The sequence below is a fragment of the Hyla sarda genome, chromosome 4, assembly GCF_029499605.1.
Source record: "Hyla sarda isolate aHylSar1 chromosome 4, aHylSar1.hap1, whole genome shotgun sequence".
Taxonomy (NCBI): Eukaryota; Metazoa; Chordata; class Amphibia; order Anura; family Hylidae; genus Hyla; species Hyla sarda.
The window spans coordinates 212,817,673-212,841,444 of record NC_079192.1 but is presented as its reverse complement, the minus strand read 5'-3'; the positions used below and the strand labels follow the sequence as shown (position 1 = coordinate 212,841,444).

The 23,772-nt window shown below is 41.1% G+C and overlaps 1 protein-coding gene across 1 annotated transcript in view; it reads left to right on the top strand.

Annotated features, from left to right (window-relative positions):
- CD36 (CD36 molecule) overlaps positions 1 to 23,772 on the top strand; it is a 52,659-nt gene that overhangs the window by 23,569 nt on the left and 5,318 nt on the right. Inside the window, exons 5-11 of the mRNA XM_056573423.1 lie at positions 1,573 to 1,664; positions 7,639 to 7,688; positions 9,649 to 9,718; positions 13,574 to 13,761; positions 15,715 to 15,833; positions 19,646 to 19,719; positions 23,497 to 23,551. Coding sequence (XP_056429398.1) covers positions 1,573 to 1,664; positions 7,639 to 7,688; positions 9,649 to 9,718; positions 13,574 to 13,761; positions 15,715 to 15,833; positions 19,646 to 19,719; positions 23,497 to 23,551 — 648 coding nt within the window. The remainder of the gene's footprint in view (positions 1 to 1,572; positions 1,665 to 7,638; positions 7,689 to 9,648; positions 9,719 to 13,573; positions 13,762 to 15,714; positions 15,834 to 19,645; positions 19,720 to 23,496; positions 23,552 to 23,772) is intronic.

Below are 23,772 nucleotides of genomic sequence, written 5' to 3'. Positions count from 1 at the left end.
TAATTCTTTTGGTGCTGATATTCTGTAGCTTGCACTATGCAGCGAAATCCTGTTGACAGCAATGGGACTGCATCAGAATTTTCAAAGCGGAATTCTGCTTGGAGATTCTGTAGTGTGAATGCACCCAAAGATTTCAGAGCCATTACTTAGCCTTAAATACCCAAGATCTCAATCTGATTCTGGTCCCCGGCGGTGATCCACTTGCTTTTTTTTAGAAATTGTGATGCAGAAAATGATTGGCTGAGGCAGGACATCGTTGCTTCCAGTAATAGGCTGAGGGGCAGTGTGACACTCTGGGCCCCGAGCTCACAATTTCTAGAGGGAAGAGGATCACCACCGGGGACCAAAGCAGAACATGGAAGATTGCATGAAGATAGAAGGAAAAAATGTTGGCAACTCACCAGCTCTTCTGATTTCTTCTTTATTGGATAAACATACTAACATAAATAGACAGTACATGTCGGGGAGGGACACAATGCCCCCCCTCTGGCCAGAGAAAGCACTTAGCAAGTGCAAAACAACCGCTGCTGTTGCCTTCTTGTACACCCCCCTCCCCCATTATGTGTCCCCCCCCCCCCCCCCCCCCGACATGTACTGGCTATTTACGTGAGTATGTTTATCCAATAAAGAAGAAATCAGAAGAGCTGGTGAGTTGCCGACGTTTTTTCCTTCTATCTTCATGCAACATTCCTTGTAAATTGAACTATGTCAGAATACCACCTACTTCACATCCAGCACCTTCAGAATTCCCCGATATATCATTGCCACAAATCAGTTATAGCAGTGCCGACCATCTCTATTTGTTCCAGAAGATGGAAGACACTGCTGAAGCACTGGAGGTAAGTAAAAGTTTTTTTTTTTTTTTTTTTATATGCTGTTAAATGCTTAACTTGTAAAAAAAAAAAAAAAAACTTCCTGTTGTATAACCCCTTTAAGCTTCATAATAAGCATAGACTTCTTGTTCTGTACAGATCACTTTTTAGCAGTCTCCTCCGTATCATCACAGTTAGAAGTACAGTGAAAGGTGACACCAGTATATGGATAAGACAGGACCAGATCATTCATATTCAGGACTCAGCTCCCCCTATGATTTCAATGGGGCTTGCTGTAAACATATCTCTAAAAGCAGCCCGGGCAAGATGGCCAACAACATAATAATGTACTCAAATTAATTACACTTTTTCCAAAAAATCTGACACAAATTAGATGTTTTAGTATATGCCTCTAATGAGTTATAAACATCTAGGTGATGCCTTCACTTTAAAGGATCTGCTGCTAGCATCTTAGAAGCAATTTCATGAAACAGAACGCAAAATACATACAAAGGTCTTGTGGAGTGCATGCCTCAATGGGTCAGTACTGTTTTGGCAGCACTAAAGGGACCTATGCAGCACATGTCAGGTGGTTTAATGTTATGGCTGATTGGTGTATATATTAGCTAATTAAATAAGTAACTGTGGAACTTCAAGATAAATGCAGTAAAAATGATCCTGTATTTATATGCATGGTATGCAATTATAAATGTAACATATGTAACACTAATGGAATACATATCTCTCTTCATATACCCAGTACAACGAAACTAATGATGGCCCTTATGTTGTATATAATGGAAAGGATGACATCAGTAAAGTTGCCAAGATTACCAGATACAATAGAGAAAGGTATTTCTATTCTTTTTTTTTTTTATGTATTTTTGTATTTTAATTTAAACTTTTCTTCCTCTCATTATAAAAAAAAAATATTCATACCAGTGTTAGCTGGACTAGTGATCCCTACTAGTGAGCAGTTTAACACAATGCTTTATTCCTGATGTCCATGAAAATACAGTATGTAGTAGAGTACATACAGTAAGTCTCTAATACCCACTTATGCCCTTAAGGTCTACTTGCTATTAACTAATAAAATATTCTGCAGAATTCAGTGCCCAAATTACTATCTGATGGTATATAGATGACCATTTCCTATTTACCATATTATATATAGCATTGGATCACTAAGCGCATTCTTCCTGGGTTCACAAGATATCTCAAAAATAAGGAAATACCCATATGCGTCATGAAGTGTCACCCATCATGGAGCAAAGTTCACTCCTTGCACTGGATGACTTGGGGCTCCGTGCCGGAGATTGCGGGGGGCAAGACCCCTACAATCAGAGATCTTATTCCCTATCCTTTGGATAGGGGTTAAGATGTTTTGGGGCAGAGTAGCCCTTTAATGTTTAATCATTTTCCTCCATGTCTAATCAGTAGCAGTTTTTAGTAGAATAGCTTTTAAAAAACCCTGCTACCTATATCTCTCTGGTCTATCAACTAAAGTAAAATAAAAAATCACTAAACTTAATATTTGTTAGTGTGGTGAGGGTGTGATGAGGGTGTGATGAGGGCAGATGTTATTACCCTAGTGGCAGATGGCATTAACCCCTTGTGTTCATGATGCCAGGGTGTGGTTTTACCTCTACACCACCCGAAGGTACAGTCATGGTCGTAAATGTTGACACCCCTTAAATTTTTCAAGAAAATTAAGTATTTCTCACAGAAAAGGATTGCAGTAACACGTTTTGCTATACACATGTTTATTTCCTTTGTGTCAAAAAATGGAGGAAAAAAAGCAAATTGGACATAATGTCACACCAAACTCCAAAAATGGGCTGGATAAAATTATTGGCACCAATAACTTAATAATTGGTTGCACACCCTTTGGAAAAAAATAACTGAAATCAGTCGCTTCCTATAACCATCAATAAGCTTCTTACACCTCTCAGCCGGGATGTTGGACCACTCTTCCTTTGCAAACTGCTCCAGGTCTCTTATTGGAAGGGCACCTTTTCCCAACAGCAATTTTAAGATCTCTCCACAGGTGTTCATTAAGATTTAGATCTGGACTCATTGTTGGCCACTTCAGAACTCTCCTGAGCTTTGTTGCCATCCATTTCTGGGTGCTTTTTAACGTATATTTGGGGTCATTGTCCAGATTTCTGACACTGGGCTGTACAGTACAACCCAAAATCCATTGGTAATCCTCAGATTTCATGATGCCTTGCACATATTCAAGGTACCCAGTGCCAGAGACAGCAAAACAACCACAAAACATCATTGAACTTCAATAATATTTCACTGTAGGTACTGTGTTCTTTTTTTTGTAGGCCTCATTACGTTTTTGGTAAACAGTAGAGTGATGTGCTTTACCAAAAAGCTCTATCTTGGTCTCATCTGTCCACAAGATGTTTTCCCAGAAGGATTTTGGCTTACTCAAGTTTATTTTGGCAAAATGTAATCTTACTTTTTTTATGTCTCTGTGTCAGCAGTGGGATCCTCCTGGATCTCCTGTCATAGCATTTCATTTCATTTAAATGTCAACGGATAGTTCGCGCTGACACTGATGCTCCACGAGCCTGCAGGACAGCTTGAATATCTTTGGAACTTGTTTGGGGCTGCTTATCCACCATCCGGACTATTCTGTGTTGACACCTTTCATAAATTTTTCTCTTCTGTCCACACCCAGGGAGATTAGCTGAAGTGCCATGGGTTGCAAACTTCTTGGTAATGTTGCGCACTGTGGAGAATGGCAAATCTAGATCTCTGGAGATGGACTAGTAACCTTGAGATTGTTGATATTTTTAAACAATTTTGGTTCTCAAGTCCTCAGACAGTTCTCTTCTCCTCTTTCTGTTTTCCATGCTTAGTGTGGCTCACACAGACACACAATGCAAAGAATAAGTGAACTTCTCTCCTTTTTATCCCCTTTCAGGTGTGAATTTTATATTGCCCACATCTGTTACTTGCCCCATGTGAGTTTAAGGGAGCATCACATGCTTGAAACAATCTTATTTTTCCAAAATATTGAAGGGGTGCCAATAATTTTATCCAGCACATTTTTGGAGTTTGGTGTGACATTATATCCAATTTGCTTTTTTTCCTCCCTTTTTTGGTTTAGTTCCAATCCACACAAAGGGGATAAACATGAGTTTAGCAAAACAGGTGTTACTGCAATCCTTTTCTGTGAGAAACACTTCCTTTTCTCAAAAAATGTCGGGGGTTCCAACATTTACGGCCATGACTGTATGGGCTAGGCACGGGGCAAATAATGATTCCGACGCCAAGTTACGGAACAACAGCAGCTGTACTGAGGTAGACAGATGGAATAGTCTTTACAGCTCAGTTAGGCCCAAAGAGGTGACCAGTGACTTCAGAGACTTTAGGGCTTGCTGGGACTTGTAGTGGATTTTGGACAATTTGCTGCAGGCCCACGCTTACTTGGTACAAACTGATCTTGACTGACTTGACTAGGACTGACTTCACCCCATATGTAGACATTCACCTGTGGGGCACTGGATTTGTGGAAGCATGGCTGCGTGGTAGGCGTTGGGTCTCATCAAGACCCCCAGACACTCTCTCTAGGTCTTGACTTTACTGTAGCTCAGATAAGACTCAACTAGCTAGCTCCTCCCAGGGTTTATATGGGGGAGACCCTGGAGGGGTCCCATAGGTCACCCTGTAGGTCACATGGTCACTGGTAACTTCCTTGGTTACAACACATGACAACAGTATTTAAAGGCACATAACAATATATAAACATTACATTAGATAACATAGGCACTTAGTACTGTTTATAGAACATAGAAGAAAGGGAGGCCCAGGGGTCACTGAAATAGAGTTCACCTGACAGGGCAGCAATGGTACAGGAGTGCCACTCCTGTACTGGGTCACCACATTAGTCTGCCTTACAAAAAAAAAGAAATACACAAAAAAGGACTACTGTCCTCATATGGAAAGACAATAGTTAAAATCAAGCCACTGTGATAAAGTACTACCTTAGGCCTCTCTATCCACACAACACAAAACCTTTAAGTAGCATCATACTTAAAAGGATGCAGTAAAGAAAATCATCCAAGCAGCTCTCATCAATGCAGTAACTAGACCTTTATTGAAATCCAGCATAAAAACAGACAGATGAGACCGCAAGTGCAGGTAACGGGCCTACAGCCGTTTCATGCAATGTGCATTTCCTCTGGCTCTCATGAGGGAGCCAGAGAAACTAATTTTGTGTGAAATGGCTGTAGCTCCATTACCTGCACCAGCTGATATGCTGGATTTCATTAAAGGTCTAGTTTCTATTTCGATGAGTGCCGCTTGAATTGTATCCTTTGCTACATCTTCTTTGTTGCTATGTATTCTGCATAAGTTGAGCTCCACAGTGTTGACTGTTATACTACAGCACAGAAGCTTGTTGTCTGCTTTACTTCATGGGATAAAGACAAGTCTTGCAATGTTAAAGGAGTAGTGGCAGCATTATTACTGCTACTTGAATCTGCATACCTAAAAGGAAGCCAGGTATCAAGGATATCAAAGATTTTCAATTGGTGCCATTCAGGTGTTTACAGTAGATGGATGTGTGCCTAGTAGTCCCCTGCTATAACCCTGATTCTACCCCTAATCATAGACAGAGTTTTTGCCATAAAAAGACTAACCCTGCCCTATAATTCCCCCCTTCCTTAACCCCTTAAGGACCGAGGGTTTTTCCGTTTTTGCATTTTCGTTTTTTCCTCCTTGCCTTTAACTCTTTAAATTTTGCAATTAAAAATCCATATGATGGCTTATTTTTTGCGCCACCAATTCTACTTTGTAATGACATCAGTCATTTTGCCCAATAATCTACAGCGAAACAGAAAAAAAAAATCACTGTGAGACAAAATTGAAAAAGAAAAAAACTTTTGGGGGCTTCCGTTTTTTGTAACTTTTGGGGGCTTCCGTTTCTACGTAGTACATTTTTTGTAAAAATGACACCTTATCTTTATTCTGTAGGTCCATACAATTAAAATGATACCCTACTTATATCAGTTTGATTTTGTCGTACTTCTGGAAAAAATCATAACCACATGCAGGAAAAATAATACGTTTAAAATTGTCATCTTCTGACCCCTAAAACTTTTTTTATTTTTGCGCATATGGGGCGGTATGAGGGCTCATTTTTTGCGCCGTGATCTGAAGTTTTTAGCGGTACCATTTTTGCATTGATAGGACTTTTTTATTTTTTATTTATTTTTTCATGATATAAAAAGTGACCAAAAATGCATTATTTTGGACTTTGGAATTTTTTTGCGCGTAAGCCATTGACCGTGCTGTTTAATTAACAATATATTTTTATAATTCGGACATTTCCGCACGCGGCAATACCATATATGTTTATTTTTATTTACACTGTGCTTTTTTTTATGGGAAAAGTGGGGTGATTCAAACTTTTAATAGGGAAGGGGTTAAATGATCTTTATTCACTTTTTTTTTCACTTTTTTTTTGCAGTGTTATAGCTCCCATAGGGACCTATAACACTGCACTCATTGTTCTTTTACATTGATCACTGGTTTCTCATAGGAAACCAGTGATCGATGATTCTGCCGCTTGACTGCTCATGCCTGGATCTCAGGCACTGAGCAGTCATTCGGCGATTGGACAGCGAGGAGGCAGGTAGGGGCCCTCCCGCTGTCCTGTAAGCTGTTTAGGATGCAGCGATTTCGCCGCGGCTATCCCGAACAGCCCACTGAGCTAACCGGCATACTTTCACTTTAGACGCAGCATTCAACTTTGAACGCCGTGTCTAAAGGGCTAATAGCGCGCGGCACCGCGATAAATGCTGCACGCTATTAGCCACGGGATCCGCCTGTTGTTAGAGGCTGGGCCCGACCTGCCGAGGCCCCGCGTTATAGATCGGGAGCGGACACATGACGTTCCAGTACGTCATGTGTCCTTAAGGAGTTAAAGGGGTACTCCACTGGAAAAAAAAATTTTTTTTACATCAACTGGTGGCAGAAAGTTAAACAGATTTGTTAATTACTTCTATTGAAGAATCTTAATCCTTCTAGTACTTATGAGCTGCTGTATGATCCACAGGAAGTTCTTTTCTCTTTGAATTTCCTTTCTGCCTGACCACAGTGCACTCTGCTGACACCTCTGTCCATTTTAGGAACTGTCCAGAGTAGAAGCAAATTTCCATAGAAAACCTATCCTGCTCTGTCCTAAAATGGACAGAGTTGTCAGCAGAGAGCACTGTGGTCAGGCAGAAAGGAAATTCAAAAAGAAAAGAACTTCCTGTGGATCATAACAGCAGCCGATAAGTACTTGAAGGATTAAGATTTTTTAATAGAAGTAATTTACCAATCTGTTTAACTTTCTGGCACCGGTTGATTTAAAAAAAAAATGTTTTCCAGTTGAGTACCCCTTTAACAGTTTGTATCTAAAATTCATCATCTGTCAATCTGTTTTGATACAGCTGTTTTATTACTTTCAGACATCCTGCCACTTACTGCTAAATAGTATAGGATGACTGTATATGATGACATATACAGTGGCCATTTTTACTAGTGACAACTAGAATGTGCTGTACAAGGAATGTAGAGTGCAGTTTCAGTTGCATTACAGTGTATGCTAAAAAAAAAAATTTGCTCATGGTATGTACAATGTCCACTTATTGTAAGTCAATAACATGCTATTCAAACTACTAGGCATCTGGTTGATGTTTTTTGTCTCATGATATACAATACAATAATCATTTTAGATGGCCAGAATATCAATATTTTATATACTTCTGTTTCTGTATACTATAAGTGGTTGTAACCCAAAACTAAAAAATCTTCTTTTCAGCACACTTTCTTACTGGAACGATGACTACTGTGATATGATAAATGGTACAGGTAAGTGCAACCATTAACTGGTCACTGTAATTTCAAACACGTTCATTCTATTTATAGCCTAAGTGATTTCTAACATCATTTTAAATCATTTACTAAAAATGGCAAAAGTCTTAGCCACTAGGTGCAGTACTTCCCTGCAAACTGCAGTTGACTGTTTGTTTCAAGGGGAATTCTGTCTCTAGCAACAGAGAACAAGAGAGCAACAGAGAGCCCAAAATAAAAAACAGGAAATGGGGGCAGGGCTTATATATTGTTACGCGCGGGAAAAAAGCCTGAACTCTGTGCATGCATCCTAGATCTGTCATTCTCCCACACTGTGCCTGACAGATACAATAAAGCCTTTCCACTTATCTCTGACTACTTATGAAGTTTTAGGCAACCGTCTCTTGTGGAAATACTTGTGTTCTTATGTACCTACTGCGGCATACAACTGGTGCAAGCATTGCTAGTCTGGGCAGCATAAAACAGGTGCATACAAATTACTATGATATGCTTAGGTGCATTAGAGTTTAGAAATGCATGAAGATTCAATATTGGAAACATTTTATGACAGTTTCCAATATACTGCTCATTTTTAAGCATGTATTAAAGGGAAACTGAAAGCCTGTTCACCCGCACTAAAGCCAATATACAGGGTTATAGTGTGGGTGAACAGCATTTAAAATAGTGGACACTTACTTTAATTGGTGGAGTAGTTGCAGAGTTATGTCCTACTAAATTCTTATAGCAAAGAAAACAAAAGTTTCCACCAGGCACTGCTGCAGCTCAGTCTTAATGTGCATTGGACTTAAAGGGGTATTCCAGGCCAAAACTTTTTTTTATATATGAACTGGCTCCGGAAAGTTAAACAGATTTGTAAATTACTTCTATTAAAAAATCTTAATCCTTCCAATAGTTATTATCTTCTGAAGTTGAGTTGTTGTTTTCTGTCTACCTGCTCTCTGATGACTCATGTCCCGGGAGCTGTGCAGTTCCTAAGGGGATATTCTCCCATCATACACAGCGCCCGGGACGTGACATCATCATTGAGCAGTTAGACAGAAAACTTCAGAAGCTAATAACTATTGGAAGGATTAAGATTTTTTAATAGAAGTAATTTATAAATCTGTTTAACTTTCCGGAGCCAGTTGATATATATATAAAAAAAAGGTTTTGCCTGGAATGCCCCTTTATTATGCCAGGTGTGGTAGCGTACTGCTGTGGTGGATTCAGTGTGAGGTGCATCTTCAAAGGAACAACTGAACATATAATCCAATGTAAGACTCTTAGAATAGAGAAATGAATCACACTCACCACGTTTGAAGTCCCAGTTATATAGGTTGTTTTATTCCAAAAGTGCTAGAGCAGACGCACACACCTGGCTGGAAGAAGCGTCGAATGACGCAAAACTAGTTGCCACCTGTGGTGTGCCCCTGCGTCTGAGAGCGGCCGCTCTCACTCCCCGCTCCATGGTCGTACATCCTGCTGTAATGTCTGCACTAGCACTTATGGAATAAAACAACCTATATAACTGGGACTTCAAACGTGGTGAGTGCGATTCATTTCTCTAAGCAGAGTTATGTCCATTTCCTCATTTATTGCTATTGCGGTGTTCCGCACAATGGAGGCAGGGAGCAGGCTTGCTGAGCTTCCTTGCCTCCTCAATATTCACCCCCCCCCCTTCTGGCCCACCTCCATGAATATTAAATTGACGTTACTCTTACCTCTTACGTCACTAGGACGTAAAATCCTGCCAGGGGCAAGCATTTATGCAGTATGTATTTTATGTATATATATATATATATATATATATATATAAATATATATATATATATATATTTATAGCATTAAAAATATTTACCAAGTTTGTACAGTGCAAGAGAAGATTAAATGATTATATCCTATTTACTTACAAATGTTAAAAATAAATTATTTTCTGAGAGTGAACAGTAAATCATTTGTATATGTTTTTATAAAACAGATGCAGCTTCATTCCCCCCATTTGTGGACAAAAATGCTCCTCTCTATTTCTTTTCATCAGAAATCTGCAGGTGAGAAAATTAGTTGTATTACTATATTTTTGAAGTGTGCCCTGTGTTGGAGTTGCAGGAAGTCATAATGTGCTCCTATATCGGGGGTTGTAGGGAAATATGTTATTACATTGTATTATAATGTAGCATTAGATGGTATTACATTGCACTTCATCAACCAGTGAGAATATCTCCATTCCTCTCCCTGACATCTACATGCCCTAATAAGTATGTTTATTTATTTTTTTTATTATTATTATCATTATTATTTGAAAAACTGGAAAAGGGAAGGTGATTAGAATTTTTACAAAGGCAGGCTTTTTTTTTTAATTAATTGTATAACTTTTGTTTCTACTTTTTAAAGTCCCTCTAAAGGACTCTTCTAAGCAATTAATATCTTTCCATTATTTGATAGCCTATGTAATATGATTCCTAACATAATACCTATTATGGCATAATGGAGAGAAGTAGGTGTTGTCCTGTGATTAGCCAGACAAGTATAGGAGAGGAGAGGAAACAGTCTACTATAAGCCTGTGTTTTCCTGAAGACTTTAGTGCAAGGAAAATTGTGGAATAAACCCTCTGTTTCTCTTCTGGAGGGGGTACTGGCTCCAGTGCAGTTAGAGAAATCAAATACAGAATGGAAATCTCCATTAATCTTTGCTTCAAATCCTACATCAGAAAGGATATTAAGAATCACTCTGGGGCAACAGAAGGAGAGGCAGAGAATATCCCTTATATATAATGCTTACGACCCATTTATTAACTATGCACATACCGGAAGCAAAAAAAAACTATTAGGCTAGGTTAAGACTACGAAATTTCCGCTTGCTAAAATTTATAGTGTAGTGAATGGGTTTCCGTTCACAAATTCACACTTCGGAATTTGTGAAGCGGAATTTGTGAACGGAAAATCCGCTTGGAAATTTCCGCCTGAAGAAAGGCGTTGCTCTTTCTTCAGGCAGAAATCTGCGCGGAACACATTGCAGTCTATTGGAGACTGCAGTGTCCGCGTGGTCCTGGTGCCGACTGATTCAGTCAGCACTGGCCGCACTCAGAATCTCCGGGCGGAAATTTTCTGCCCGGAGATTCCGTAGTCTGAACCTAGCCTTAGAGTATCTGAACCATCAAGTATCCTGCTTTATTGGTATTTAGACCCCCTTTAGCAGGACCACCTCTCCTGGCAGTATCAGACCCTCTGACCCTACAAGCAAACTGACTCTGACGGCCTCGGAGAACACTGTCGCTGATTAAATCTCCTATAGGGCTTAGAAGATTGAGGCAGGGACTTTTCTGTCCGACAACTCCTCCATAAGTGTGCCCAACTCTGGGCCAAACAATCTACCAGGTGAATATTGTAGATTGCAAAGATATTTACATGGGTTATCTCCCATACAAGGGTGCATCCAAAGGGCTATTCTGCCTGCAGTAGATAAGGTCATTGTTTTTGCTGTGAACCTGACATCTTCAATATCTTCCTCATTTTTATTATGCCACTTTTTCAATGACTGGAAAACTTCATGAGTGGCGACAGCAACTGAATTCTGTTGAAGGGCAATACTGTACCTTTCTCCTTTTGAAAGCCATTTTAATCTTGTGAATCATAGAATCTCTCAAGTTGTTTCCATCTTTATCTGGGACAATGGTTTGCTTGGACAACTTAACTATTGCAGTGTCCTTGGACTCAGATTTCTCAAACATTAGCTTAAATGGGTACTCCGCCCCTAGACCATTTATCCTTTGGATAGGGGATAAGATGTCTGATCGTGGGGTCCCGCTGCTGGGCACCCTTGCGATCTCTCCTGCAGCACCCCCATTCTTCAGCTGCATGGAGCGAGCATCACTCCATGGCTGATGACGGGTGATACAGGGGACGGAGTATCGTGATGTCACGGCTCTGCCCCCTCACTGCAAGTCTATGGGAGGGGGCGTGGTGCTCCGTGCAGCTAAAGAATGGGAGTGCCTCAGGAGAGATCGTGGGGGACCCCTGCAGCGGGACCCCGACGATAAGACATCTTATGCCCCATCCTTTCGATAGGGGATAAGATGTCTAGGGGTGAAGTACCCCTTTAAACCATTTAGAGACCACTGGGGCCTTCTCCATTTTTTTTCCATTCAATCTTCATAAGAGTGAAGACAATATTGTCCACCCTAAAGGCCTTTGACCCTTTAGAGGTAGATAGAATTTCTCCTTGCATACTAAGCTGGCCCTCGGCATATACTAAACTAATAAGCTTCTGGGTCTTATCAGGTGGAAAGTATAACTTTCCTTAACATTCACCTCCTCCTTTGAAGAGTATGCTGAGTAGGGAATCCTAATCCTCCACTATCCTGCAGTCCTCCTCTGTAGGAACTGGAGAGGAGCAACTAAATCTGGACTTCAGTTCAGTTTTTTAATTGGCTCATGTACAAACTCCTTAATCAATACGTACATATCCCTCATAGTGGGTTCCTCCAAAGATGGCAGCACTGGACGGCATGACAAACAAGTAGTATATTCACTGTAATCAGGGACACCGGCAGCTCCATCCCTGAACCGATGATAGGGATCAGAGAATGCTGCCCCACTTTCCATGCCAGCACTAACTTCGAACTTGCAAAAAAAAGACAGGTTAGGAAACAACACAGGTCTTGCTAACAGTGCGGAAAAAGCGGTGATTGTGTTGATGGGGGTTTATATCCCCTTTTAGGGAACGTTCACACGTATACAGATTTGATGCGCAGGATATGATGCACATGATTTTCTGCTGCAGATTTCAATGTAAACTGAATGACTGATCACAGCTTCTAATCGCCAGTTACAAATCCTGCGCATCAAGTCTACGCAGGATCCTGTATGTATATTTTTAATTAGTCAATCATTAAAGGAGTACTCCGGCGCGCACTTTTTTCCTTTTATCCCGTCCGGGCTGCAAAATAAAAGAAAACACACTTTCTCTTACCTGCCAACGAGCCCCCGGAGCTCCGGTACACTCCGTTACAGGTGTTCGGTCCCCGGGCTGTATTCTTCCTACTTCCTGTTAGCCCGGCACATCACACGGAGCTTCAGCCTATCACTGGCCGAAGCGGGACATATGTCATATTCTAGGTTCTTCAAAGTAGCCACCTTTTGCTTTGATTACTGCTTTGCACACTCATTCTCTTGATGAGCTTCAAGAGGTAGTCACCTGAAATGGTCTTCCAACAGTCTTGAAGGAGTTCCCAGAGATGCTTAGCACTTGTTGGCCTTTTGGCCTTCACTCTGCGGTCCAGCTCACCCCAAACCATCTCGATTGGGTTCAGGTCCGGTGACTGTGGAGGCCAGGTCATCTGGCGCAGCACCCCATCACTCTCCTTCTTGGTCAAATAGCCTTTACACAGCCTGGAGGTGTGTTTGGGGTCATTGTCCTGTTGAAAAATAAATGATGGTCCAACTAAACTCAAACTGTATGGAATAGCATGCCGCTGCAAAATACTGTGGTAGCCATGCTGGTTCAGAATGCCTTCAATTTTGAATAAATCCCCAACAGTGTCACCAGCAAAGCACCCCCACACCATCACACCTCCTCCTCCACACCAGCACACCTGTGAAGTGAAAACCATTTCAGGTGACTACCTCTTGAAGCTCAACAAGAGAATGCAAAGAGTGTGCAAAGCAGTAATCAAAGCAAAAGGTGGCTACTTTTAAGAACCTAGAATATGACATATTTTCAGTTGTTTCACACTTTTTTGTTATGTATATAATTCCTCATGTGTTAATTCATAGTTTTGATGCCTTTAGTGTGAATCTACAATTTTCATATTCATGAAAATAAAGGAAACTTTGAATGAGAAGGTGTGTACAAACTTTTGGTCTGTACTGTATGTATGCATAATTATATTTTGTATCTTTAACAGATCAATATATGCGGTATTTGAAAAAGAATATACATTGGAAGGAATTAAACTATCTCGATTTGTGTTGCCAAAATTTGCTCTGGCCTCTCCATATGACAATCCAGACAACCACTGCTTCTGCAAAGATCAGCTCATTTCTAGAAATTGTAATGCTTCTGGAGTGCTGGATCTTCGAGCCTGCCAAGGTGGTAAGTGTAATAAAATTTACTATGAGCTGTTTAAATGATGTAAAATATTACCAAGATATTTCAGATGATAAGCAGAATGAATGCTACCATTTAGGGCTAGATGTATTTTCTCTCACTTTGCACACTGACTGATCAAAATCTCAAACAGCACCTAATGGCAAGTCTGAACATGCAGAATGGTGGGAAATCTGTATAAGGGTACATTCACACGTACAGGATCTGCTGCATATTTTTGCTGCGTATTTTCTGCAGCCATTTTGCTACCCATTAAAGTTAATAATTAGCAATATCAGCTGCGCGAAATATGCAGCAAAAATATGCTGCAGATCCTGTACATGTGTTCGTACTCTTATAGGCAGACATTTATCATTGTTTTCTTTGGTAACTGAGTTCTGAAGTCTTTAGTTTTTATTTAGTTTTGCTTATGTGTGACATACTTATCATACTATCACAGAGGGTTGTTAAATTTGTCTCCCATAAAAAAAAAAATATATATATATATATATATATATATATATATATATATATATACATATTTTAAAACACCACTTTTTTAGCACACATAAACGAAAACCAATAAATGACTTCAGAACAACACTTTGTAGCACCACCTCCTCTCCTCTGTGACTTTTCTGCTCTAAAGTCACAGTTGTGTTAAAATGTGTGATTAAAACGTGTCCCTCATCCACCACGGGGTGGCCTCTTGTCGGATGGGACCCTAACATGCTTAATCCACTCACCTCTGCTGGGCATATGGCCTCTGACTGGGTGACATGCAGGATCCACTGTCAATTTAAAAACCTCCTGTGAAACAGGGAGGGGTGCACGGCTAGAGAGGGTGCCACTCCATCTAACATGCATAGCAAAAACACAAAAAAGATAAATAGCTAGCACAACTACCTAATACACAGGTGCACGCTGCTGTGGCAAATACAAAGTATACGAAAGAGAAGGTTGCGACAGCACTCTTGGTCAAAATATATATATATATATATATATATATATATATATATATATGTTACATATTTTTTACCACTCCTTTTACCCTTTTTAATGTACTAATCTATTTTGTGTTTTTTTTTCTTCTCATTTCAGATCCGTATATCCTGTGGACTACTTCTGATTCAATAGACTACGTTGATGTCCTGCATTTTGTTGTTTACTATTAATAAAATGGTTAATGAGGGCTTCTAGGGTGTTTTTTTTTTTTTTTACTATACAAGCTTAGTGGAAGCTATCTTATAGACGGAGCCCATTGCTAAGCTGGGGCTTAACGTTAGCCCCAATTACAGCAGTGCTAACCCCCAACTATTCCCCCGCTACCCTCCACCACAGGAATGCCAGGAAGAGCCGGTACCAACAGGCCCGGTGCGACAAAAACGGTGCTCCTGGGCCTAGGCGGTAACAGGCTGGCCTTATTTAGACTGGGGCAAGCAACAATGGTCCTCGCCCACCCTGGTGACATCAGGCCTTTGCTGCTTGGTTGGTACATGGCTGAAAATGAAAAGATGGGTAACCCCACAGCCTGTAAAGTAATAAAAAAAAAAACATAACATGTTTTAAAAACTTTTATTCCAAAAAACACTCCCCCACAAGCCCTTGTTAACAATTTTATTAATAGTAAACAACAAATGCAGGTAATCAACGTAGTCTACTGAATCTGAAGTGGTCCACAGGATACACGGATCTGAAATCTGAAAAAAAATGTTAGTACATTTATGGCGCTCTACCCTGGGGAGAATGCCCATAAAGCAGGGTTTCCAAACAGGGAGGCTCCAGCTGTTGCTAAACTACACCCTCCATCATTTCCAGACAGCCTTTGGCTATATCTCCCAATAAATCTCCCCCATAGTGTTTATGTAGTGTAAACTTTTATGCAACCTTTAAAGTTTTATTTCCTATGAGAATGTAATAAGACTAATATCAGAATCTCTATAATTTGCTTAATTTTAGGAAAGCCCATATTCCTTTCATTACCTCATTTCCTGTACGCAAGTGAATTTCTTTTAGAATCTCTTGATGGCTTGAGCCCTAATGTAGAAGAGCATCAAACTTATGTAGACGTGGAACCGGTAAGTTAAATGGCTAAATATTGTATGCTTTTTTTTTTACAGCAAAAACTCACATTGGAACATTGTTATAGTAAATGAGATAATCAAAATTTTTTTTATAGAAGTTATTTACATATCTGTTTAACTTTCTAGCATCAGTTGATTTAAAAAGAGAAAAAAAAAAGTTTTTCACAGGAGTACCTGCCTTTCACCGCTCACTACATGATGGCACAGTCAGATATATAACTCATCTCTGACTGTGCCATCATATAGTGAGCGGCGAAAGGCAGGTAAAAAAAATAGCAACTGGTCCATTTATAAGTCACATACTTTTCCTTTTTTGCCCCCTGCTTGGGTGAGGCTGAGGCCTCTCAGATTTATTACAGAAATAGCACAGCAGCACAGGACCCAAAACAGGGTAGCCTGGCCAGGTGGAAGGCTTATGAATTGTATAGTTGTATGTATTTTCTACCTGCCTTTCACTGCTCCCTACATGATGGTACAGTCAGAGATATAAGTTATAATTCACATATAACTTATAAATCAGACTGTGCCATCATGTAGGGAGCAGTGAAAGGCAGGTAGAAGATACATACAACTATACAATTCATAAGCCACCCACCTGGCCAGGCTACCCTGTTTTGGGTCCATGCAGCTGTTGAGAAGGCCGGCAGAGAGATCAGGGCACTGCTTCAGGAGGGCTCTGTACACTGAGGACTAGCAGGGCTCTGTACACTGAAGACAAGCAGGGCTCTGTACACTGAGGACAAGCAGAGCTCTGTGCAGTGAGGAAAAGCAGGGTTCTGTACACTGAGGACAAGCAGGGCTCTGTGCAGTGAGGACAAGCAGGGTTCTGTACACTGAGGACAAGCAGGGCTCTGTACACTGAGGACAGGCAGGGCCCTGTATACTGAGGACAAGCAGGGCCCCATAACACTGAGGACAAGCAGGGTTCTGTACACTGAGGACAAGCGGGGCTCTGTACACTGAGGACAAGCAGGGTTCTGTACACTGAGGACAAGCAGGGCTCTGTACACTGAGGACAGGCAGGGCCCTGTATACTGAGGACAAGCAGGGCCCCATACACTGAGGACAAGCAGGGTTCTGTACACTGAGGACAAGCGGGGTTCTGTACACTGAGGACAAGCAGGGCTCTGTGCACTGAGGACAAGTAGGGCTCTGTACACTGAGGACAAGCAGGGCTCTGCACACTGAGGACAAGGAGGGCTCTGTACACTGAGGACAAGCAGAGCCCTGTACACTGAGGACAAGCAGGGCCCTGTATACTGAGGACAAGACAAGCAGGGCTCCGTACACCAAGGACAAGCAGGGTTCTGTACCTGAGGATAAGCAGGGCTCTGTACTCTGAGAACAAGCAGGGCTCCATACACTAAGGACAAGCAGGGCGGGCACACTGAGGACAAACGAGGCTCCGTACACTGAGGACAAGCAGGGCACTGTAAACTGAGGACAAGCAGGGCCCTGTACACTGAGGACAAGCAGGGCCCTGTACAATGAGGACAAGCAGGGTTCTGTACCTGAGGACAAGCAGGGCTCTGTACACTAAGGACAAGCAGGGCGGGCACACTGAGGAAAAGCAGGGCCCTGTACACTGAGGAAAAGCAGGGCCCTGTACACTGAGGACAAGCAGGGCCCTGTACACTGAGGACAAGCAGGGCCCTGTACGCTGAGGACAAGCAGGGCCCTGTACACTGAGGAAAATCAGGGCTCTGTACAATGAGGACAAGCAGGGTTCTGTACCTGAGGACAAGCAGGGCTCTGTACACTGAGGACAAGCAGGGCTCCGTACACTGAGGACAAGCAGGGCGGGCACACTGAGGACAAACAAGGCTCCATACACTGAGGACAAGCAGGGTCATGTACACTGTGGACAAGCAGGGCCCTGCACACTGAGGACAAGCAGGGCCCTGCAAACTGAGGACAAGCAGGGCCCTGTACACTGAGGACAAGCAGGGCTCTGTACACTGAGGACAAGCGTGGCCCTTTACACTGAAGACAAGTAGGGCCCTGTACACTGAGGACAAGCAGGGCCCTGTATACTGAGGACAAGCAGGGTTCTGTACCTAAGGACAAGCAGGGCTCTATATACTAAGGACAAGCAGGGCAGGCACACTGAGGACAAACGAGGCTCCGTACACTAAGGACAAGCAGGGCGGGCACACTGAGGACAAATGAGGCTCCGTACACTAAGGACAAGCAGGGCGGGCACACTGAGGACAAACGAGGCTCCGTACACTGAGGACAGGCAGGGCTGGCACACCGGTCCTCGGCAGCGGTGGCAGCAGGGAACCCCAGCGCTGCCGCACTTAGACGTTGGGTTCACATCACTGTGGGGCATGACTTAAGTGCCTCTCCCAGGCAGCCGCTGCTACAGTGGCTGTCTGGGAGCGGAATGTCATTAATAGCTGTGGGCCCGGCCCCTGGCGGCCGCTGCGGGGCCAGCTATTCAAAATATATATATTTTTTTTTTTCAGATTTCATATGACAGGCAGTGAATAGCGGGCCCTTTTCCTGGTCGGGCCTTCGGACAACGTCCGAATGGACCGGCCGGTCTGTCCCCCCCCTGCAGAGCAGGGGGAGAGATGGACAGTGAGGGAGAGACATGGACACGCCCCCTCCATAAGGCAAGAAGACAAAGAAAGTGAGCAAGATATAAATGCTATTTGTTAGTGATATATAAATCCTAGACCAGTGATTCCCAACCGGGGTATCCAAGCACACTGGTGTGCCTTTCAGCACTGCCCGATGTGCTCCAGGATTTGAGCCTTGATTTTTACTTTTTTTTTTGTCTGGCGATCACGGCGTGCATTTTTTTCCTCCTCTGGTGCCAAATCGTCCTCCCACCCCCTCTCCCCCCCACCCCCTCATTCAACTTGCAGATTTGCTGAGATTGCAAAGCGGGAGCATCGCATCACCTGTGGCTGTCATGCGCATGACGCAGGATGCTTCCTGCCGTAGAGGAGCAGCAGCCATGTGACCGTATGCCTGCCATTCACAAGGCACGTCCACCCGCCCGCCGATCACAAGGCTAGTCCACAATGCTTGTCACACATTGTGAGTCACACAATGATAGGAAGGAGGGAGGGAGGGCAAGAGAGCCTATATAAGTGGTTTTCAATGGGCCTGGGGGAGAGGGGATAATAATGATGGGGACGATGATGATTGGGGGAGGGTTAATGGTGCTTGTGATACTGATGATGATGGGCTTTTTTAGAGGCATTTTTCAAGATTTTTTCATTTTGGTTGCCCCCCTAAATTTATTTTATCAGGGGGTTGCCACAACCCGAAAAAGGTTGGGAAACACTGTCCTAGACGCATAAAAATTTTATGTACATGATCAGGATTAGGTACTGAGTAACATATCACTTTTTTTTTTTATGGGCACTATGACAGGTACGCTTTAAGTATTTCAGTGTGAAGACAAAGAGAGTAATGTGTGCCACCTTTTTAAATGTGGTGCACATTGGTTTAAAAATCAGATTTAATTAAAACAAGCTACTTCACTTTTTCGGCATTGTACAGGTTAGACTTCACCAACTCAGAGCCATGTCATTCAGCAACATAATGCGGTCAAGTAAAGAGAAATTAACCTATCTCTTCCAAGCCAAAGGGCTGGGATGCTTGAAAATTTTAGGGGGCATGGCTTGTTGTTAAAAGGGTGCGGCTTCCTCCTGCACCATATGTACTGCAATGTATGTCTGTTTAGAGCTGATCTAGAATTTTTAGTCTGCTGCATGGGGTGGAATTTACAGTAGATAAGACTGGCATATACCATTTTTGTTAACTTCCCACTGATTTTTTTTTCATTACAGACTACTGGCTTTACTATGCATTTTGCTAAAAGATTGCAGGTCAATGTTTACTTTAACCGCACCAGTAAAATAGAGTGAGTATTCACAATATAATCTGTTTTTCACAGCAAAATTATTCATCTTTTATGCAACAATATAGGTTTCATATAATATGCACTATATACATACTGTACATAGGAAAATATTTAATTAACCCTTATAAGAACATATTTCATCTTTTGGAGTGACACATTCTAGAGTGAACTGTTTATTTTATTTTATATTGTTGGAATTTTTATGACATAAACTTTTAACATGGTACTAATATAGTTCTAGAGCACAGAATTGAAAAAGGTTGAAAGCGATGGAATGTAAGAATACAGATAGAACTAAGAATAACATGCTTCTTAAAAATATGATTTGTTAGAGATCCAAGTCAAGAGAAAAAATGAAGTTAGACAGAACTACCACCTGGGTTGTGTCTCCTGTTTTTAAGATGTTGGCCCTGATTTACTAAGAGTGGAGTGTTTATTCTGGAGTGATTTCAATATCACTCGTCTTTTTTTTCAGGCTTATTTACTATTCTGTCGCACATTTCGGTTTTTTTCTGTCGCACGTTTTTTCGTGTCGCACTAGTTAATTGTGTCGCACAAACTCTGAGCTAAAGAAATTAGTTGTGTGAGTCAAAATGGTTTAGACTTGTTTGCTTAAAATGTTTCCATGAATCAAAAGTATTCATGTTATAATTTATCAAACATTACAACATTTATCCTTGTTTATTAGCTTGGTGTTAAATTTATTTAAACCTAATATTGGAAATGTGCTAAAAAAAACAAAAAAACAAAACATGAACTATCACAAATGCATTCAATATTTTATTCATAAAAGTGTTGAACTGTAAAAAATGTTTTCAGGTTAGAAAACAAGTTACTTTCACACAAAACACAATGGCAAACAGTCCCTTGTTAGAAATCACTCCATTTTTGGATTTTCACTCGGCCTCTTTGCTGTCGGTTATTCTGTGAGCCAAACTCACGCTTTTTCTAGAGTGATTTTTGAAGTACTCTGAGTATTTTCGCCTTTTTGATGGGAACACGCCCATTTTTGGTTAAACCATGCCATTTCAGAGCAGAGTTCATAAAAAGACACCCCGAGTGTTTTCAAAAGTGTAGGTTGTGCAGCATAAAATTTGGGCACAGAAATAGTCGCATGGAGGGTGCGACAAAAATTTAGGCGCATAAACCGAGAAAAAAAGGCAGTTGGACTTTAGTAAATCAGGGCCATTGTGTTAAAATAAGATCTTTAAAGGGTCCCAGATAGACCCCTCAAGCCCCTTCTTTTTCAAGTCACAGAAGAATTGGTAAGGCTATGTTCACATGCCAGAATTTCTGCATGGAATTCTGCATGGATTTAACCATTATACACTTTAATAGGGGTTTTGCTGTTCCGTGCACACAGCAGAATTTCCGCTGCAGGAATTTCATTGACGTGAATGGCCAATTCACTGCAGAACTTTCATGCAGAATTCCATGCAGAAATTCTGCCGTGTGAACATAGCCTAATGATATGCAACAGGACACTGCTACAAGACATAATTCAGGCTTAATAGTATCTTTTCATGGGACAATTGTAGCCAGATAATATGACTGGCAAGTTGAAAAGCATACTTTTACCAACCTAGACATACTAAACACTTATAAGGAATATAAGGAATAACACACATTTTTTAAACTAAAATGTTATACGCCATAAACTCTTTCTGGCCCTGCCGAGTAGACGCTTTAAATAATGTAACTCCAGCGGCATCCCTGGTTTTCATTTTTACCTGTCGGCACGCTCCTGCAGGCCCCGACGGCATTCCTGCGCTGTAGCTGTGATCTGCACACTGACGAGTGACATCCTCAACGCGACATCACTCGTCAGTGCACAGTGACATCGTAGGACGCTGACGGAGCCTGAAGGAGGTAAATATGAAAGCCAGGGATGTGGAGGGACGTGGGAAATGGAGGCGGTGGGACTCTCGCCCCGCAGAACCCACTGCAGTTACATGATTTAAAGCGGCCTCTTTAAAGGGGTATTCCAGGCCAAAACTTTTTTATATATATCAACTGGCTCCGGAAAGTTAAACAGATTTGTAAATTACTTCTATTAAAAAATCTTAATCCTTCCAATAGTTATTAGCTTCTGAAGTTGAGTTGCTGTTTTCTGTCTAACTGCTCTCTGATGACTCAAGTCCCAGGAGCTGTGCAGTTCCTATGGGGATATTCTCCCATCATGCACAGCTCCCGGGACGTGACATCATCATTGAGCAGTTAGACAGAAAACTTCAGAAGCTAATAACTATTGGAAGGATTAACATTTTTTAATAGAAGTAATTTACAAATCTGTTTAACTTTCCGGAGCCAGTTGATATATAAAAAAAAGGTTTTGCCTGGAATACCCCTTTAAATCATTGAACTGCAGCAGCTTCTGGGGGGCCAGAAAGATTTATCAAGGTATACAAGCACGTACAAGCAACATCATTTTAACAAAGATATTTGGGTAAAAAAAACTTTTTTACCCAAATTTCCTTGGAAAAATGAGGGTTTGTGTTATAGGCCGGTGCGTGTTATACCCCGATAAATACGGTATATATCATTTAAGCCAATATTCAATTCTGTGGTTTCCTATGGCCAAAAATGTAAGGACTTGAGACAAAAGTTCTCTAATCATAAACATTGTTCGTAGGTGGGTTACCTGGATTATAATAGGAATGACTATGAAGTGATATGTTACAGAAATATTGTACGGGCGGAGCTGTGGTTGGTTGTTTTAGGCAGAACCAGACAGTTTTGGATTCAGACAGATGGATAGATCTGGGCCATTGAATTTGTGCTATAGTGATGAGATTTGTCAAATTATTGCTGACTAGTGTTGAGCGGCATAGACCATATTCGAATTTGCGAATATTCGCGAATATATGGACGAATATTTGTCATATATATGCTAAATACGCATATTCGTAATAGTCTCATTTTATTTTTGCATCTGCGAAAATTTGCGTATGCGAAAATTAACATATGCGAAAATTAGCATATACAAAAATTAGCATAAGCAAAAATTCACATATGCGAAAATTTGCATATGCAAATTTCCGCATATGCGTAAATTCGCACGCCAGTCACACACAGTACTAGTATTAGAGCCTTCTTTACACCACACAAGCTGGAAGCAGAGAGGGGTGATCACTGTGATGTGTACTGTGAAAAAGAAAAAAATGAATTTTCGTAATCACGAATATATAGTGCTATATTCGCGAATATTCGCGCATTCGCGAATATGCGATATTCGCAAATTCGCGAATATGCGATATTCGCGAATAAAATTCGCATCGCGAATATTCGCGAGCAACACTATTGCTGACTAAAGTGAACGTAGAATTATTATCTTGATTGAAGGTTATATTTTAGGTGAAACATGCAGTCAAATAGATAATAATATATAGTTAATGTTCATTGGCAGTAGTGATGAGCGGCATTGGCCATATTTGAATTTGCGATATATAGACTAATATTCATACTATATTTCGCGTATTCGTTATATTCGCATATGGGAATATTCGCATATTCTAAAAGAAAACAGTGAGGAGTGGGCAACTTTACTATTGGTTGTTGATAACCTCTGACAAGTGTATTTGCATCATTTTAGTTGGCCCACAAGTTAAAAGAAGGAATATGCGCATATGCGAAAAAGTTAATATTCGTAATTTCATATATATAGCAAATTTGCGATGTTTGCTATAAAAATTTGTAATGCGAATATTCGCGCCCAACACTAATTGGCAGATGGTATCCTTTTTACAATGTTTTACCTTTTCTGCATTTCCATTTCAGCGTTCTGTCAAACCTGCTGTCAGAATTTATGTTTCCTGTAGTATGGTTAAATGAGGTAGGTGAGCATGGGGAGACTTTTTACTTGGAAAAAAATGAATAGTGCAATTATTTTAATATCGCCTAATAATGTTTGCCTCTGAAACAAATAAAAGGGCAGATTTTTTTTTGGCAATTTTTTTTTTTTTTTAAGATATACATGTATGGGGGAGATTTATCAAAACCTCTGCAGAGGAAAAGTTGCTGAGTTGCCCATAGCAACCAATTAGATCGCTTCTT